Source organism: Gopherus evgoodei, chromosome 5, assembly GCF_007399415.2.
Source record: "Gopherus evgoodei ecotype Sinaloan lineage chromosome 5, rGopEvg1_v1.p, whole genome shotgun sequence".
Lineage (NCBI taxonomy): Eukaryota > Metazoa > Chordata > Testudines > Testudinidae > Gopherus > Gopherus evgoodei.
This window is the reverse complement of record NC_044326.1, coordinates 54,454,884-54,472,888: the sequence shown is the minus strand read 5'-3', so window position 1 is coordinate 54,472,888 and position 18,005 is coordinate 54,454,884. Positions and strand designations below refer to the sequence as shown.

At 41.1% G+C, this 18,005-nt stretch overlaps 2 protein-coding genes across 3 annotated transcripts in view; one reads left to right on the top strand and one right to left on the bottom strand.

Moving 5' to 3' along the window:
• Window positions 1-18,005, top strand: part of PPAT (phosphoribosyl pyrophosphate amidotransferase) — a 72,009-nt gene that overhangs the window by 27,378 nt on the left and 26,626 nt on the right. The gene's annotated exons all lie outside the window — the stretch shown is intronic.
• Window positions 1,214-15,195, bottom strand: LOC115651841. The gene is made up of 3 exons (XM_030563070.1): window positions 14,904-15,195; window positions 6,648-6,734; window positions 1,214-1,568 (listed from the first exon to the last, which is right to left on the bottom strand). The coding sequence occupies exons 1-3, from the start codon at window positions 15,034-15,036 to the stop codon at window positions 1,423-1,425; spliced, it is 366 nt and encodes a 121-aa protein (XP_030418930.1). The 5' UTR covers window positions 15,037-15,195; the 3' UTR covers window positions 1,214-1,422.

Below are 18,005 nucleotides of genomic sequence, written 5' to 3'. Positions count from 1 at the left end.
GACAAGTATTGCAATTTGTCCTAAAGGTCGACAGATGTAGACTCTTTTGAGCTCACTTCCTCCTTTGGTCCAAAAGTTGAGAGGGGTGGCATTGTTAACTAAATCAGTGGCTTTCAACCTTTCCAGACTACTGTACCCCTTTCAGGAGTCTGATTTGCCTTGGGTACCCCAGAGGTTCACCTCAACTAAAAATAACTTGCTTACGAAATCAGACATAAAAATACAAAATTGTCACAGCACGCTATTACTGAAAAATTGCTTATTTTCATTTTTTGCTATATAATCAGTTGGAATATAAATATTGTACTTGCATTTCAATGTATGGTGTGTGTATATAGATCAGTATAAACGAGTAGTCTTCTATATGGAAAATTTTAGTTTGTACTGCCTTTTATGTAGCCTGTTGTAAAACTAGGCAGATATTTAAATGAGTTGCTATACCTACTGGAATACCTCTATGTAATCCCTGTGGTATGTTGAGAACCTCTGAACTAGATCATGGACTGGTCTTCGTCTTTCAGGGTATATCTACACTTCAATTAAAAACCATTGATGGCCGATACCAGCTGACTTGAGCTTGGGCTGCAGGGCTGTTTAACTGCAGTACAAACGTTCCCCAAGCGCTAGCCTGAGTCTGAATATCTACACTTTAATTCTACAACCCCACAAGCCTGAGCCCAGCTAGCATGGGTTAGCCATGGGTGTTTAATTGCAGTGTAGGCATACCCACATTGGTGCAAGAACAGACTCATCTGGGGTGTGTGTGTATGTGTGTGTGAGAGAGAAATATATACACATACAACTCCAACTTCTCTACTACTTTTCAAATATCCTTTGAAAACTCTTTTTTCTCCCTTGCCTTTTATGCATCTTAGTTTCTCAATCCCTTTTATATAACAGGAGGTAATTGGTAACTTTTCATACAAGCTATACATAGTAAAATAATGTTTTATAAGTAGACAAACTGCTATGCTTCCGTTCAGCATTTATTTCTTTTAAATGTTTAAATGCTGTGTATTTTTTTAAATGTCACATCAGTGCTGGGAAATTAATAATTGTAAATAATGTTTTTATAGCGAAGTTCTTACCTAAGGAGTCTTTTTCTGTTTTAGCTTCTATCCATTCTGTAGGCCTTTCACCTTCTTCATTATCTGATTTGCTTGATTGCTCTCCAGTGTTGTGTCCCAGAATGGCATCCAGTTCATTAAAAAATTTCATACTTTTACTTGTATTCCCTGAATCTTGAGCATTTTTTATGCTTTTGTATTCATGTTTTAAGTTTTTATACTTTGTTCTGCACTGCTTCCAGTCCCTTTCAATTCCGGATTTTTGAAGCCTAGCAGCAACCTGTTCAAATATTCTTTTATTTCTCACTGTCACTTCAAGTTGTTGCTGGATGTTTTTTGTCTGACCATATATGTATTAGAGCTCTGACTTCATTGACAGTCCATGTTTTCCTCCTTCATTTGCTACTGTTGGAATAAAAGGTGGATTTTTGGACGTCTCTAATGTTGATGTTGGGTTACCTACATCAGGTGGGGTGGGGGAGAGACACAGGTATGGGTTACCTGCGTGGGGCAGGGTGGGGTAGGGTAGAGGAGGGCAGAGAGGATGAGAGTGAAGGAAAATATTTTATTATTTTCTTCACTTTTTTATTCACAACATTGGAGAAAACACAGAAATAAATCAGGTATCAAACAAAGCTGTTAATGATAAAACTGTATCTTCTGTCTTGTAAGACAGTAATATAATTAAACCAAAATGCACTAACTCTAGAGAGAGAAGTGTGGGTTGTTTTTTTTTTTTTTTTTGCTGCCCTCCACCTCCAAAAACTTAAGTTGAATACTTTTGGGGTGACACATATTTGCTGTTACTAGTACTTTATGATGTAGTGCTTTAAATTTTCATCATCATCTGAAAGTGCTGTAAAAACACTAATAAACCAGGCCTCATTCTCGCTAACATTTATACATCTGCTTAGCTTTATGCACACATGTAATTCCTTTGGGTTTGCACAGGTGCACAAAATTAAGTATATGTAAGGATTAGTAGAGTCAAAGGCTTAATCCTTGCAAAACAACCCTGTTGGGAGAAACCGAGGTGCACGTTATTTGCCTAAAATCACAAGAACTCAGTGGAAGAGGTAGGACTAGAAGCTAATTGTTATAACTTGAAACTTTGCATTTCCTCAATACAGTACAATATAAAAGACTGTGACCAAATTAGAGAACTTACTGTGTATATTAGTAAAAATATTTTCTTATAAGTGGTTTAGATAATTTATTTCCTTAATTTGAAATTTTCAAATTGTACTTTTGCTAGCAACCACTAGTTTTTTAAATTTTGGGGGAAATTGGGAGGAGAATGCCACAATTTCCTAATGTGCTAAAATATGTTCTCTTAAAAACAATTAAAAAAATTATTTTAGACAGTAGTAGTAAATTCAATTAGGACTTCAGTTTTCTGATCAAATCAGTTTACAAAAACTATTTATTTTGTACTCCATTTGAAACAGAGAAATAGGATTAGGTCTTTCTAATGTTTTGTAGATTTAGAAATTATTTTCCTTTTTTTGTTTTCTTAGTGATTTCAATACTTACAGAGAAGTGCAAGCATGGCAGTGCAGAGTCGTTGGCATAAATTTTGCAATCAATGTGTTTGTGACTTTTTTTTGCCTTCACAACCATCCCTTTCCAAATGGTAAACCATGCTGTGGTGGTTGGGTACTTCAGGTCATTAAGTTCTGTATGGTGGCAAAAATTACCTTTGCTAGCGTAGTCTGATTCAGTGACGGATACTTATGTGAATAAACCTATTTGGTGATAAACTTGGTCTAGAGGGAATAGTCATTGGTTTATAGAGACTCATGCAGATTCTACTCATAAGGAAGCTTTACTAATAGATAGCATTTCCCCCCTTTTTAATTTAAGTCGCAAGTCAGATTCTAGGAACCTCTGCAACTGCTGGCCCATTGATACAGTATAGGTGGAGAGGCTACTCCTAGGTAACTTACCAACTAGTCTTTCTACATTTGCCTTAAAGGAGCATAGGATTGTTTCTTCTGCAGTTGAGTTGAGCACTACAGGAATAATCACACTGGATCATATAAGAATGGCCGTACCGGGTCATACCAAAGGTCGATCTAGTCCAGTATCCTGTCTACCAATAGTGGCCAATGCCAGGTGCCCCAGAGGGAGTGAACCTAACAGGCAATGATCACGTGATCTTTCCTGCCATCCATCTCCATCCTCTGACAAACAGAGGCTAATAGCCATTTATGGACTTAACCACCATGAATTTATCCAGTTCCCTTTTAGTGAACACCAAAGAAGCTTGAAGTGGTTGCAGCTCAGAATTATTGGCGTTGTCTTGGCAGCAACTGCTTTCTATTTGCATCTTAGATATCTTTAAGTGGCTATCATTTTGCTATCGAAGAGCCAACCATTGAGGCTAGAGAGAGAGAGAAAGAAAAGGGCCCAAGATGCAGAATGGGGAAGGTCCTCCATTAACTCTTCACATTCCACAATTCACGACTAAGGAGTATGTCAGTTTGGGGTGATGACTGTTTAGCTTATGCATCTGGCCAACATTTCTATGGGTAAATCAGACTGCATATAAGCTAGACTTCAAGATTTGCATGACTTGAAATTGTTCTGGATTGGGTCTCGGTGGGTATGTGGATTGAACATTACTCCAGAAGTTTTCATTTAGAAAATGTTGAAATGGGATGCTTTGACAAGTCTGAAACCTTTTTCAAAAACTTTTAAAATAAAAAATTGTCAAAACTGACCCTTTCTCACAAGAAGTTACGGTTTTGAAAAATTAGCATTTTTTTATGGAAAAAGTTTCAAAAATTCCCAACTAGCTCTAAAAATCTTGTCAACGGGGTGGTTTTGGTAGCATAGTAATTCACAAAGCATACACTGTGATTTGAGACTAAGCCTTATGCACTGATAAATGAAAAGACTAAATACCTCAGTTTTCAGAGCTAAAGCTTTGCCTAAACTTTCTCACAATAGTACCCTTCCACTCTACTATATGCAGGAATTTAAAAACAAATCTAGAGAATGAAGAGTGAAGTCATTGTTTTTCCTTTTGAGAGGTGCCCACGTTCTGCAATGATGGGCACCAATAAAAGATAGGGCTTATACCTACTCTGCTATTGCATGGAGGTGCACATAGTAGCAATATGCCCTCCTGAGGGGTAATTCTAGGTTTACAGTGGTGTCATTGCCCCAGGCCCACACTCAGAAGGGCCTCACTATAGTTGCCAGGCAGGAGCATTGGAAGCTCCCTAGAAGAGTGTGTGTGTGTGTGTGTGTGTACGGGGGGGGGGAACCAGTGCCCGGACCAAGGCCCGCCCTCTGCTTTGCCCTTCCCTTCATGGTCATACCCCCACTCAGCCTCTTCCCTGCAGGCCCTGCCTGGCATTTGCTCCTCTCTTCTCCTTCTCTTCCCCTCCTGCCCCCCAATCGCTCACCATTAAGGCAAGAAAACAGTCAAGGGGCCATGAACACCTTTTTTCCCCCCTCACCCCCCACGCCCTTCCAGCACTCCTGTTGCTAGGAGTCTAGTTTTTTGCCCAGAAAATCCGGTCAAAAAGTGGACCTAGCAGTTGACTGGACACTAAAAGTCCAGTTACAGAAGCAGCCACAATCAGCCTGCCCACCAGGAGGGTGGGAAGAGTAGCTGCTGCTGCCTGGAGGAGCTGTAGCTCAGCTGGAGAAGAGGACATATGGTCACCAGAGTAATTAAATCTTTTTTCATAGAATATCAGGGTTGGAAGGGACCTCATGAGGTCATCTAGTCCAACCCCCTGCTCAGAGCAGCACCAATCCCCAGACAGATTTTTGCTCCAGATCCCTAAATGGCCCCCTCAGGGATTGAACTCACAACCCTGGGTTTAGCAGGCCAATGCTCAAACCACTGAGACCGGCTTCCAAGGACCTGGGCCTGGCAGAGTGAGGTAGATACCAGCTGTGCTGCACTGGGGTAGATTCCTGTATGCCTCCCCCACCATCCTCACCATGCTGTGCTTGCTCAGGGACCACCTTCTACTCCTGCCCTGCCCAGCTGTGCCTGGCTCCTCCCTTACTCTGTGGACTGACCCCCTTCCCCTGTCTCTTACAATTATTCCCCATGGGGTTCCACAGATATGTTTGGCACCAGGCCCACAAAAGGTTAATCTGGCCCTGCCTGAGGGTCACGATGCCCATGAGGGAATTCTGCCCTGAGAAAGATGACTGTATTCTACTGGGGAGTCATCTTTAGTTTCCAGCAAGGGCTTCATAGAAGCCTCACAGAGAGAGGTTGCAAAGTGATGTGTGTCTGCCAGCCCCTGCTGAAGTGGGAAGTGTCAGATGTATTGTATCATTGCAACTCCCCTCTGGCAAGATGTGTGCTAGCTTCTGCCAGTGCAGCCCCTGGAATGAATCTTGGCCTAGTTTTAAAAAAAAATAAAAAAAATTAGATTTTCTTCCAGGACTCAGTGTTAAGCTCTCTGCCTCTGTTTTCCCATCTGTACAATAGGACAAATGGCACAGAAGTACTAAAGAATAATATTCATTTAGATTGTCTATCCCCTTAGTTATTGAGCTGTGTGAATTGTATGCAAAACTATAGATATATCAGGAGTGAAATTCTCACCCCCTTTTCTGCCATGTAAAAGGGCTCTAAAGTCCCAGATCCAGTTGGAGGACAACTCCCTTGACGCAACTAATGTAATAAACCTTCACATCTCTTTAATAAAATTTCTATTCATCTGGCTTTCAGCTGGAAAAAGTTTCCTACCTAATGAGTGCAGACATGCCTCACATTTCAGTCAAAAGCTCATAGTCTGGGTCGGGGGGAATGTATATTAGGGTTTTCAGATTTGCCAGTCACCAACTAACTGGTCATGAGGACTTCTTGCTGGGGAAGCTAATGTTTTACATTGCTTGAGCCTCTGTTGAATATGAGTATCCTTAGTAAAGGCATTGTTGCAGCTAAACAGTTCCCAGCTGAGTTGTTGGGTCATGGGTGGGTCTGTGGATTTGCTTGCCAAACCCCTGCATGAAATTGGAATCCAGCTGCTGTGGATGCTGTTGGGGTCTTGAGTAGTCTGGTAGTCTGCAGCCTAGGTCACAGGATTTTATTTTGTTAAATTCCTTCCGATCTCCTCTGCACTCAGCCCATTTACTCATAGGTTTGCCAATTTGTGCAGAAATTGCATGATGGTGGAAATTCCACAGATGACACATGCCTCACATGCTATCATATGATAGGTCCTCAATCAGTATGCAATAAAATACTCTTAAAATAAACTGAGTTAATCTGATTAGCTGTTGCAGGGAATGGTTTTTGAGGGTGAAAGCTGATCATGCAGTCAACCAATTGGTCATGCAGTGGTCATCTGCCACCTATAGTGGTAAACATCCAGTTGTTCATGAGGCTGCTGAAATGTAAAACTAGAAGGTGGAAAGAGAGCAATACTGTGTCTGTGGTAAAGTTACCTTAATCAGAAACTGACTGCTGATGTACTGAGGCTAATGGAAGCTGTTCCTAGCAAGAGACAATTGTTTTATTCCTTTTAGTTTTTGTAAGATGCAGTGAGAAATAAATCTAATAGCAGTGTTTTTTGCTTTTCTCCCCGCACCATCATACTGTACCTAGTTCAATTGGTCTGACATGTGAAATAAAAAGTAATGGATCCTCTGGGACATCCTCATCCTCTTCTAATGCAACTGATATTTCACCTAAAGGGGGTAGGGAAAGAATTTTCTTATCAACAGATATGGAATAAATCTATCTAGACGATATTACAATGTGTAAACTGCAGTCAATTCACTGTGGCAAATTCATTCGCTTACAAGCATAGAAATGTAGACAGGAAGTAACTAATCATAATGGGATAGATGTGTTAGTGAACTTTTTAATATTTTTTTACTGCATTAGAAACCAATTATAAAGTACATGTAAAGAAGAGAGCTGATTTGCCTCTTTTGGCTCATGTGCCTTTGCTTCTGTTTGGGTGGGCTAGCCTATTTTTCAGAATATACATACTACTAGCCCACGGGTGAGCAAACTTTTTGGCTTGAGGGCCACATCTGGGTATGGAAATTATATGGCAGGCCATGAATGCTCATGAAATGTGGGGGTTGGGGTGCAGGAGGAGATGTGGGCTCTGGCTGGGGGTGCAGGAGGGTGCTCTGGGCTGGGACGGAGGAGTTTGGAGGGCGGGAGGGGGATTAGGGGAGGGGGTTGGGGCATGGGAAGCAGTCAGGGGCACAGGCTCCAGGTGGCGCTTACCTCAAGCAGCTCCCAGAAGCAGCAACATGTTCCCCTTCCGACTCCTATGTGGACGTGTGGCCAGGCAGCTCTGCGTGCTGCCCCGTCCACAGGTGCCACCCCTGGAGCTCCCATTGGATGTGGTTCCCGGCCAATGGAAGCTGCAGAGGGGGCAGCATGCAGAGCCCCCTGGCTGCCCCTATGCATAGGAGCGTGGGGGGCGCCAAGCCCCGGACCTTGCTCCCCGATGGGGAGTTGATGAGAGTTGGATTCAGAGTTTGAAATAGTGAAAATTGGAGGCATTACACCGAAGGTTAACTGGATCCCGCTTCCTGGTGGGAGCTCGAGGGCCGGCTTAAAACATCTGGAAGGCTGAATGCGGCCCTTCAGGCTGTAGTTTGTCCACCCCTGTACTAGCCTGTCACGTTAAAATAAAAAACAGAAGCAAAAACCCCAAATATCCACAATTTCCAGATGGATCCATATTATCTAAAGCAAGTTCATACAACAATAAAACAGCTAGAATTATTGCAAGAATAGCTTTTAAATGTGATAAGGGAAAAACTGAATTAAATAAGGTTGGATCAGAGCAAACATTTACTTGATTGAACTCTGACCTATGGTATGGTGTCCCTCCATGAGTTCTGAGACAGTTAGTTATTGTAGCAAACACCAGACAGGTGTATAAGGCATGCATGCTTCAGTGAAGTTCTGAATCTGAAGAATAATTTTGATTAGATTTGGGAGAGTAGATGGATTTGTGTGACCTACCTAGTTGGAATGGACATCATCCATTTCAGCACTTTCAAACATCCTATAAACACGGTATGTTTTATTTAGTGTTGAATAACATTTACAATACATTTTTTGTTACTGCTGAACAATTTGAGTTACGGATATCTGTGGGACAGGTAGTGTATTGTTGCACTGCATGTCTCATCTGTATACTTACATGTATTATTTACACAGTGCTGTTGGAATATCTGATATTAACTTGATATTAGACAAAATTAAAAATGGGATTTAGACTCTGAAGATTGACTTGCAATGAGACTTAGGCAGCTAGGCCCAGATTTTTAAAGGTGTTCAGACTCTGCGTGGCCCAAAGGGATGAAGTCCAGCACAAAATGAGGGCTGGCTGTGGTGGAGAGATACTTCATCATCCCTCTCTGACCTTGTGGAAGATACTCAAATTAAAATAGCTACTGTATTCTGCATTTCTTCTCCTCTCCTTCCCATTCAGAGCAGTGGGGGGCACTGGGTGCCAGAGCTGCTGTAGGAGAACAGGGCTTCCTATGGATGCAGAGTGGTTCCCTCCCCCTGCAAGAGTGTTACTTTCAGGTCTGCCCCCAAAGACCCTTCTAAACATAAAATCATAGAAGTGTAGGGCTGGAAGGGACCTCAATAGGTAATCTTTTTTTAAAAAGGAAAGGAGGAGGACCCGGGGAACTACAGACTGGTCTGCCTCACTTCCGTCCCTGGAAAAATCAGGGAACAGGTCCTCAAGGAAATCATTTTGAAGCACTTGGAGAGGAAGGTGATCAGGAACAGTCAACATGGATTCATCAATGGCAAGTCATGCCTGACAAACCTGATTGCCTTCTACGATGAGATAACTGGCTCTGTGGATATGGGGAAAGCAGTGGATGTGATATATTTTGACTTTAGCAAAACTTTTGATACGGCCTCCCACAGTATTCTTGCCAGCAAGTTAAAAAAGCATGGATTAGATGAATGGATTATAAAGTGGATAGAAAGCTGGTTAAATTGTCGGGCTCAATGGGTAGTGAACGATGGCTTGATGTCTAGTTGGCAGCCAGTATCAAGCAGTGTGCCCCAGGGGCTGGTCCTGGGGTTGGTTTTGTTTAACATCTTTATTAATGATCTGGATGATGGGATGGATTGCAACCCTCAGCAAATTTGCAGATGACACTAAGATGGGGGGAGATATAGATATGCTGAAGGGTAGGGATAGGGGTCCAGAGTGACCTAGACAAATCGGCGGATTAGACTAAAGATATCTGAGGTTCAACAAGGAAAAGTGCAGTCCTGCACTTAAGATGTAAGAATCTCATGCACTGCTGCAGGCTGGGAACTGACTGGCTAAGCAGCAGTTCTGCAGAAAAGGACCTGGGTTTACAGTGGATAAGAAGCTGGATATGACTCAGCAGGTGTGCCCGTGTTGCCAAGAAGGGCTAATGCATATTGAGCTGCATTAGTAGGAGCATTGCCAGCAAATCGAGGGAAGTGATTATTCCCCTCTATTCGGCACTGGTGAGGCCATATCTGTAGAATTGCATCCAGTTTGGGGCCCCCCACTACAGGAAAGAATGTGGACAAATTGGAGAGAGTCCAGCGGAGGGCAACGAAAATGATCAGAGGGCTTGGGTACATGACTTAAAAGGAGAGGCTGAGGGAACTGGGCTTGTTTAGTCTGCAGAAGAGAAGAGTGAGGGGAGGTTTTGATAAGTTTTCAACTACCTGAAGGGGGGTTCTAAAGAGGATGGAGTTAGGCTGTTCTCAGTGGTGGCAGATGACAGAATCAAAGAGCAATGGTCTCAAGTTGCAGTGGTGAAGGGGTAGGTTGGATATTGGGAAATATTTATTTCGCTGGGAGAGTAGTGAAGCACTGGAATGGGTTATCTAGGGAGGTGGTGGAATCTTCACCCTTAAAGGCCCATCTTGACAAAGCCCTGGTTGGGATGATTTTGTTGGTGTTGGTCCTGCTTTGAGCAGGGGGTTGGACTAGAACAGGGGTCCCCAATGTGGTGCCCTCGGGCACCATGGTGTCTAAGTGTGCCCACGTACTTACTGGTGGATGAGCATTCGCCAAAATGCCACCGACAAGCATCTTCATCCAGAGGTGGCATCGCTGAAATGCTGCTGATTTTCTGCGGCAACGTCTCTGGATGACGCTGCTTGTCGGCGGTATTTTGGCAGCGACGCCCATTGATGCTGCCTCTTGGCGTCATTTCGGCGGATGCTCGTCCGCTGCCATGGTCCCCTGTGGCTCGTCGTCTGGCGCCTGCCAGATGAAAAAGTTTGGGGACCACTGGACTAGAGTGATGCCCTCCTGTGCTCTCTTCCAACCCTAATCTTCTATGATCTAGTCTAGTCCCCTGCACTCATGGCAGGGCTAAGTAATAACTAGACCATTCCTGACAGATCTTTGTCTAACCTGTTCTTTAAAAGCTCCAGTGGTGGATTTCGCAACCACCCTAGACAATTTGTACCAGTGCTTAACTACCCTGACAGGTAGGAGAATTTCCTAATGTCCAACCTGAACTTTCTTTGAAGCAATGGGCCTAAAATTGCAGCTTGTCCTATCCTCAGAGGTTAAGGAGAAATTTTTTCCTCCTGCCTCCTTGTAATATCCTGTTAGGTATGGTAGACCTCCAATTTATGAACAACTCAGGATTGGAGGTTGATTGTAACTCTGAACAAAATGTTGCGGTGGTTGTTCTTCCCAAAGTTTACAACTGAACATTGACTTAATACAGCTTTGAAAATTTATAAGCAGAAGAAAAATGTTGCTTTTAACCATCTTCAGTTAAATAAAACAAGCACAAACAGTTTTCTTGCTTTGTCAAATCTTTTTTTAAACTTTTCCTTTATTTTTATTAGTAGTTTACATTTAACACAGAACTTTACTGTATTTGCTTTTTGTGTGTATCTGCTGCTGCCTGATTGTTTACTTCTGGTTCCAAAGGAGGTGTGTGGTTGATCACTCAATTTGTAATTCTGGTGTTCATAACTGAGGTTTACTGTACTTGAAAACTGTTATGTCCTCCCTTGGTGGTTTTTTCTCCAGACTAAACTAACACATTTTTTTCAATCTTTCCTCATTGTTTTCTAGACCTTCAGTCACTTTTGTTGCTCTCCTCTGGATTTTTTTCTAGTTTTGTCACCATCTTTCCTGAAATGTGTGGCCCAGAACTGGACACAATACTGCAGTTGAGGCCTTATTAGTTTGGAGTAGAGTAGAATAATTTTTTTGTTTTGCTTACAGCACTCCTGCTGATACATCCCGGGGGGGTGGGTGGGTGGGTGTGTTTGCTTGCAACAGTGTTACACTTTTGACTCATATTTAACTTGTGATCTACTACGCCCCCCAACTCCCTTTCTGCAGTACTCCTCCTTCCTAGGCAGTCATTTCCCATTTTATATATGTGCAATTGATTGTTCCTTCTTAAGTGGACTACTTTTCCATTTGTCCTTATTTGAACTTCTTATTTACTTCAGACCATTTTTCCAATTTTCCAGATTATTCTGAATTTTAATCTTACTCTCCAAAACATCAGTAGAAGAGCAGAAAATCTCTTAATGAAATCTTTTCTTTTATAAGAAATAATGAAATAACTAAGACATACATTTTAAAAGACATTGTTTCAGAAAATAGATTTAAAAATTCAGTTAAAAACATTCTTATTGAGAGTTGTCACTTCAATCGGAATTTCCCCACTGACTTTACTAGAGTAGGATTGGACCCATAATGCATTATCATGTAACTTTTCTGACTTGTGTATTTTAATGCACAATTCTTGCATACTATTCTAACAACACCCTATGTACTAGTTGTATGTTACATTTATGTTTTAATGTGTGTGTTTTGGCTGAGTTGTGGTTGTGTTAATTTTTGCATTTCAAGTCTGAACTATTCATATTACATTATTGCCATTGACTGTGTATTTAATTTTGTGTTTTATAAAGAAGAATAAAACCAAATGCACAAACGCTTCCCTTATTTCCTTTTCTGTATAGACATTTGAATGTACCACTATTACATAATACTTTTGAAATCAAATTTTTCACATGCCCCAAAATGCAGTACATTCCACCAAGGATACAGTTTTTTAAATTAATACCCTGGATTGGGGTTCATCAGAGAGGCTGGCTAATCGTTGGGTCCTTTCTGAAGTTATCTTAAAGATATTCAGGATAAGGGATATGAAACATTAATTGAAAATGCCCCTTAGTGATTTAAGGTTCAAAGGCAGAACCGCTGAGAGGGAGGGTGTCATAAACAGATAGTTAAGGATTAATGCCACTTTTACCTGTAAAGGGTTAAGAAGCTCAGTAAACCTGGCTGTCACCTGACCAGAGGACCAATAAGGGGACAAAATACTTTCAAATCTTGGTGGGGGGAAGTCTTTTTTGCTTGTGCTCTTTGTTTTGGGGGTTGTTCGCTCTTGGGACTAAGAGGGACCAGATGACAATCCAGGCTCTCCAAATCTTTCTGAATCGGTCTCTCATGTTTCAAACTTGTAAGTAACAGCCAGGCAAGGCGTGTTAGTCTTATTTTTGTTTTCTCAACTTGTAAATGTTGCTTTTTGCTGAGAGGATTTTACCTCTTTGTTTGCTGTAACTTTGAACCTAAGGCCAGAGGGGGTTCCTCTGGGCTATATGAATCTGATTACCCTGTAAAGTATTTTCCATCCTGATTTTACGGAGATGATTTTTACCTTTCTTTCTTTAATTAAAAGCTTTCTTTTTAAGAACCTGATTGATTTTTCCTTGTTTTTAAGATCCAAGGGGATTGGATCTGGACTCACCAGGAATTGTTGGGGGGGAAAGAGGTGGGGGGATAGTTAAATTCTCCTTGTGTTAAGATCCAAGGGGTTGGATCAGTGTTCACCAGGAACTTGGTGAAAAAGCCTCTCAAGGCTGCCTGGGGAGGGGAAGGTTTTGGGGGGACAGGAAGTGTTCCAGACACTGGAATTTCTGGATGGTGGCAGCGTTACCAGATCTAAGCTAGTAATTAAGCTTAGAAGTGTCCGTGCAGGTCCCCACATCTGTTCCCTAAAGTTCAGAGTGGGGGAGGAACCTTGACAGGGGGCAAGTGGGGCAATTTGCCCCAGGCACCTCAGGGGCCCTGCGAGCCCTGGCCCAGTGGTGGTCCAGGTCTTCAGAGGCATTTTGGCAGCGGGGGGGGCCCTTCAATGCTGCCGAAGATGCGGAGCAACTGAAGGGCCTTCCACTGCTGAAATGCCGCTGAAGACCTAGACTGCCGCAGGTGAGTACAGGCGCTGCAGCTCCCCCTGCTTTGCCCCAGGTCCCCCTGAATCCACTGGGTGGCCCTGTTCAAAGGAAGCAAAGTTAAAATGAACCATTTGGGGAAACCAGTTTAAAACATGCACGGTAACCTAGAGTTCAGGGGTGGATCCTCAGCTGGTGTAAATGGTCACAACTCCACTGAAGTCAAAAGAACTATAGCAATTTATACCAGCTCAGGATCTGCCCCCTGAACTTCTGTGCATTATTTAAAACAAAATCTAAAGATGGAAGATAACATTAATGTACCAAGCACAATACATGTTAATATTAATTATTTTAACTAAATAGCTTCAAATGACTTATCATAGAACTACATTCATATTAATTTTTAAAATTTCTTTAAGATTAAAAACTAATAATTTTGATTCTTAAAACATGGAAAAATCACACTTTCCCAATGGTAAGAGCTGTCCACTTGCACTGTAGAGGGAGAGATACAAAGGGGAGTTAGGCCTCCAACTCCCCTTTGTGCCTTTGAAAATCTCCCCTGTACTTAATTGATTTTTGTTTTGTAAAAATTAATTCACAATTGTAACTTAATCCAAACCTCTTCACATTGTAGGAACAAATTGGTTCTGAGTTGAATCTCTGATCTGTTCTCTCTCTCTCTCCCCGCCCCATGATTCTGGTACTGCTGTAGATGATAATACCAGGGGGGCCTTTCTCTTGATGCCAGTTGGGATGTGATTGAAATCTTGTAACAGCATAGCAGGGGCATCTGGTACTGTGAGATCACCAACTGCAGCCCTGATCTAGCCTCAAACCTGAACCCTCACCTAATTGTGATCAAAACATCGTCTCCTCAGCCTAGCTCTAATTGTCTTGTCTCTTTCACCTCTCCCTGTGATATGGTAAATCCCAGTGTAATGCTAATAACTCTCACATGCACAATGGGAGGGGTTAACAGAACCTGATGTGCAACTGGTTTGGTAAATACCACCATTTCTTCATATTTAAAAATGTCTTTTTAATTATTTCTGTCTTGCTTCAGGATGGTCTCTGTTTATATCACTGTAAACATAACATGTTACGTGACTAATAAATACACTAATAGCTTCTTTCAAAAATATTAAATGTGTTTATCAAATACTCAGTGCACAAATGCAATATAATTTAACATACTTCACAATTAATAATATTGCATTTAAGGGGGTAAATCTTAAAATAGTAATAAAAATATTCTAGAATTAAACATCTTTGACTTCAGACCTGACAATTACTCATTAAAAAAAAAACAAATTTATAATGTAGTATATTTTTCTTTCTGAACTAAAGCTCTAAAATCCTGTTGCAAAGTATTACAAATATATTGCAAAGACATTTTTTAGATGAATAGCAGGACCCAGTTGCACAAAGTACAGAGCCTCTGTGGGACTGGACCTTTCCAGCAGTTAATGTAATTTGTTAGGGTTATGCTGTATTTACAGACTTCAACACTGGTGGTGCTAACCTTTTTTTTCCCCATCTGCAAGGGATGTATCAAATCATTTGCTGTTCTAACTCTGTTACTAGGGCTATATAATATTAACAGATTTATTGTTTTTTGTGCAAAGACAAGAAATAGAAGAGCAATTAATTTTTACCTTCAGTGTTCTCTGTGGTAGTGCTAATGTTCAGCTGTCTCTCAGTTGCAGAGCACCTGCCGTTTTCATCCTCTGTTAATTGTGTGACTGGTTCATATTGCAGTATAGCATCCAGATCATGAAAAAACTTCATGGTTTTAGTGGCATCTCCAGAGTTGTGGGCATATTTAACTGTTCTGAATTCATACTTCCAGATTTTTATACTTTGCACGGCACTGTTTCCAGTCTCTGCAAACTCCTAACTCCTGTAGTCTTTTAGCAATGTAGATAAATATTCCTTTATTCCTTAGTGTTCCATGAAGTTGTTTTCTTATGTTTTTTTCTGACCAGACGCTTAGCAAGGCTTTAACCTCCTCTTCAGTCCAATGCTTTCCTGCTCCACTCTCCATGTTGAAAGTGACCTGGAAATGATTCACTATTTCTAGCCAAGATTTTGTTTCCTAGGAAACCAGACGGCTGGTTGTCAGTAAGCTCCACAGAGATGAAAGGATCTAGTTTTACTGGCTCAAGCTGCCTGAGGGGAGTAACTTGAGAAACTGCCAAATAAGCGGGCTCTATTAGAAGCAGACAAATGAAACAGCTCCGACAAATGAATTGTAATCTAGTACCTAGTATTCCACAAGATAAAAAATAAACTTGGGTGTCTACTTGCTTTATCCTCGTCTTATTCATAGTTTTAAATATGATCACTATTTTTAAGAAAGAAAGTAAATGAGTTCAAGATCCTCTTGTATTGCATCTGAGGAAGTGGGTATTCACCCACGAAAGCTCATGCTCCAAAACGTCTGTTAGTCTATAAGGTGCCACAGGATTCTTTGCTGCTTTTACAGATCTAGACTAACACGGCTACCCCTCTGATTCTTGTGTTGTAGTTTGTTAGGAATTAATAAGACATTGTAGCAGGTTTTTTTGCAGCCAGTTCTACATTTTGGAATCTAAAATGTTGGTAAGAGTTCTCATTAAGTTACAAATTATGATTGTATTTGATATTGTAATAGCATTAAAAATACACATTGGAATCATTCACGTTTTAAATTGTCTGTCTGTCTATATTATAAATCTCCTATTTTATTCTAGGATTGCTCATGAGTCCAATTGATTTAAACAAAAGATCTGCCATTAGTTTTCAGCTTTACACTACTGCACTACATCAGCACAACTGTATTGCGTCTGGTGAGGATGCACTATGCTGACAGAAGCGTGCTCTCCCATCAGCATAATTACTCCCTTTGGTGAGAAGCGGAAGCTATGTTGATGGGGGTACAGAGCCCCTGCCAAGCTCTGCACATCCTATTTCAGAGGCTTCGATACCTATTAGGATTCCTTTGTGTGTTGGAGGGGACACATTGCTACAGGGGGTATCTGACACATAAATATCTTGCAACGCTGGGTATCAGAGTGCCATGCAAATGCCTGTTCTCACTTTCAGGTGATACTGTAAATAAGAAGCGGGCAGCATTATCTCCCATAAATGTAAACAAACTTGTTTTGTCTTACTGATTTGGCTGAACAAGAAGTAGGACTGAGTGGACTTGTATTAGGTGAATTGAAAAATGCTATTTCTTTATTACAGTTCAGATATTTGTAACAAATATATAAAGTGAACACTATACACTTTGTATTCTGTGTTTTAACTGAAATCAGTATATTTGAAAATAAAAACATCCAAAAATACTTATAAGAAATTTCAATTGGTATTCTATTATTGTTGTTTAACAGTGCGATTTAAAATTACAATTATTCATGACTGTTTGGTTTTTAATCTAGTTAATTTGTTTTGCAATAATTGCATGCATTAACTGCAATTCATTGATAGCCCTAGTTTTTTTATTTTAATTTAAGTTGAATTCCCTTTAGCACTTCACTTTACACACAGGTGGTATTAATGACTTCTAAAATAACTTTTGAGACTTAGGACATAATCAGTGGTAGAAAATATACCGTTATTGTTGGGATCAAGCATATTGAACATTTGCACCTGATTCTCCTGTTTTTTAATAAGATCGTCTCTATACATAGAATTATTCTAGAATAGTTACTGCACTTTAAATGCATGCCCTGCCTTAATCAGAATTAACTTTTCAAGTAGACAAGTTGTTACAGTAGTATAACTTGAGAATGACTCCAATGATGCCAATTGAGTTATACTAGTTTAATGTGAGAGCAGAATCACATCCTATTATACAAGACCTGTAGCAGTTTTATATTTAAGTAATATAATAGATACATTTATTTCCCTTTCATCTTCATTAAGCTACTTCATTTAGTATATATGTAACATTTTGTTCAGTTTTTTTTTCTTGACTACAGTTTGTAGATGCAATCTACAGACTTTTTTTTTTTTATTTTGGGGTATTGTATCTTTGAGCAATTAAAGGCTGCATTGGGAATTTACCGGTAGCCAAAAGACCACATATGAATCGATTTATGGTTAAGGCTACAATTTAGTCATGCATCTGACGAAGTGAGTATACACCCACGAAAGCTCGTGCTCCAAAATGTCTGTTAGTCTATAAGGTGCCACAGGATTCTTTGCTCCAATTTAGTCATAGGTATTTTTAATAAAAGTCATGGACAGGTCACAGGCAATAAACAAAAATTCACGGCCTGTGACCTGTCCATGGGACTTGTACTGTGAATACCCCTGACTTAATCTTAGCTGGGGGGCTCCTGCTCTGGGAGCCCCCTAGTCCCTTTCCCCTTCCCAGGGCCAGCTGCCTTCACCGGCCACCTTTGCAGCAGCCATGGTAGCTAGTCCTGAGGCAGCCCCAGCAGTGGCCAGTGCGGTTGGCTGCAGAGCCGTTCTAGCAGCGGCTGGTGTGACTGGCCCTTGGGTTGGTGAGCAGCTGGTCCTGGGGCCAGCCGCTTGGGTGGCCCTGGGGTCAGCCACAGTGGCTGCTGCAGGAGTCACGGAGGTTGTGGAAAGTCACGGAATTTGTGATTTCAGCGACCTCCATGACAGACACGGAGCCCTAATTATGGTCCTAGTATGTAACACTCAACTTTGTCCAAGCAGATTTTAGATGAAGGTAGAGGAGCTGAGTTGCTGAAGCCTGCATCTCTTTATACTTAAAACAAAATAAAACAAGATGCTGTGGGCTG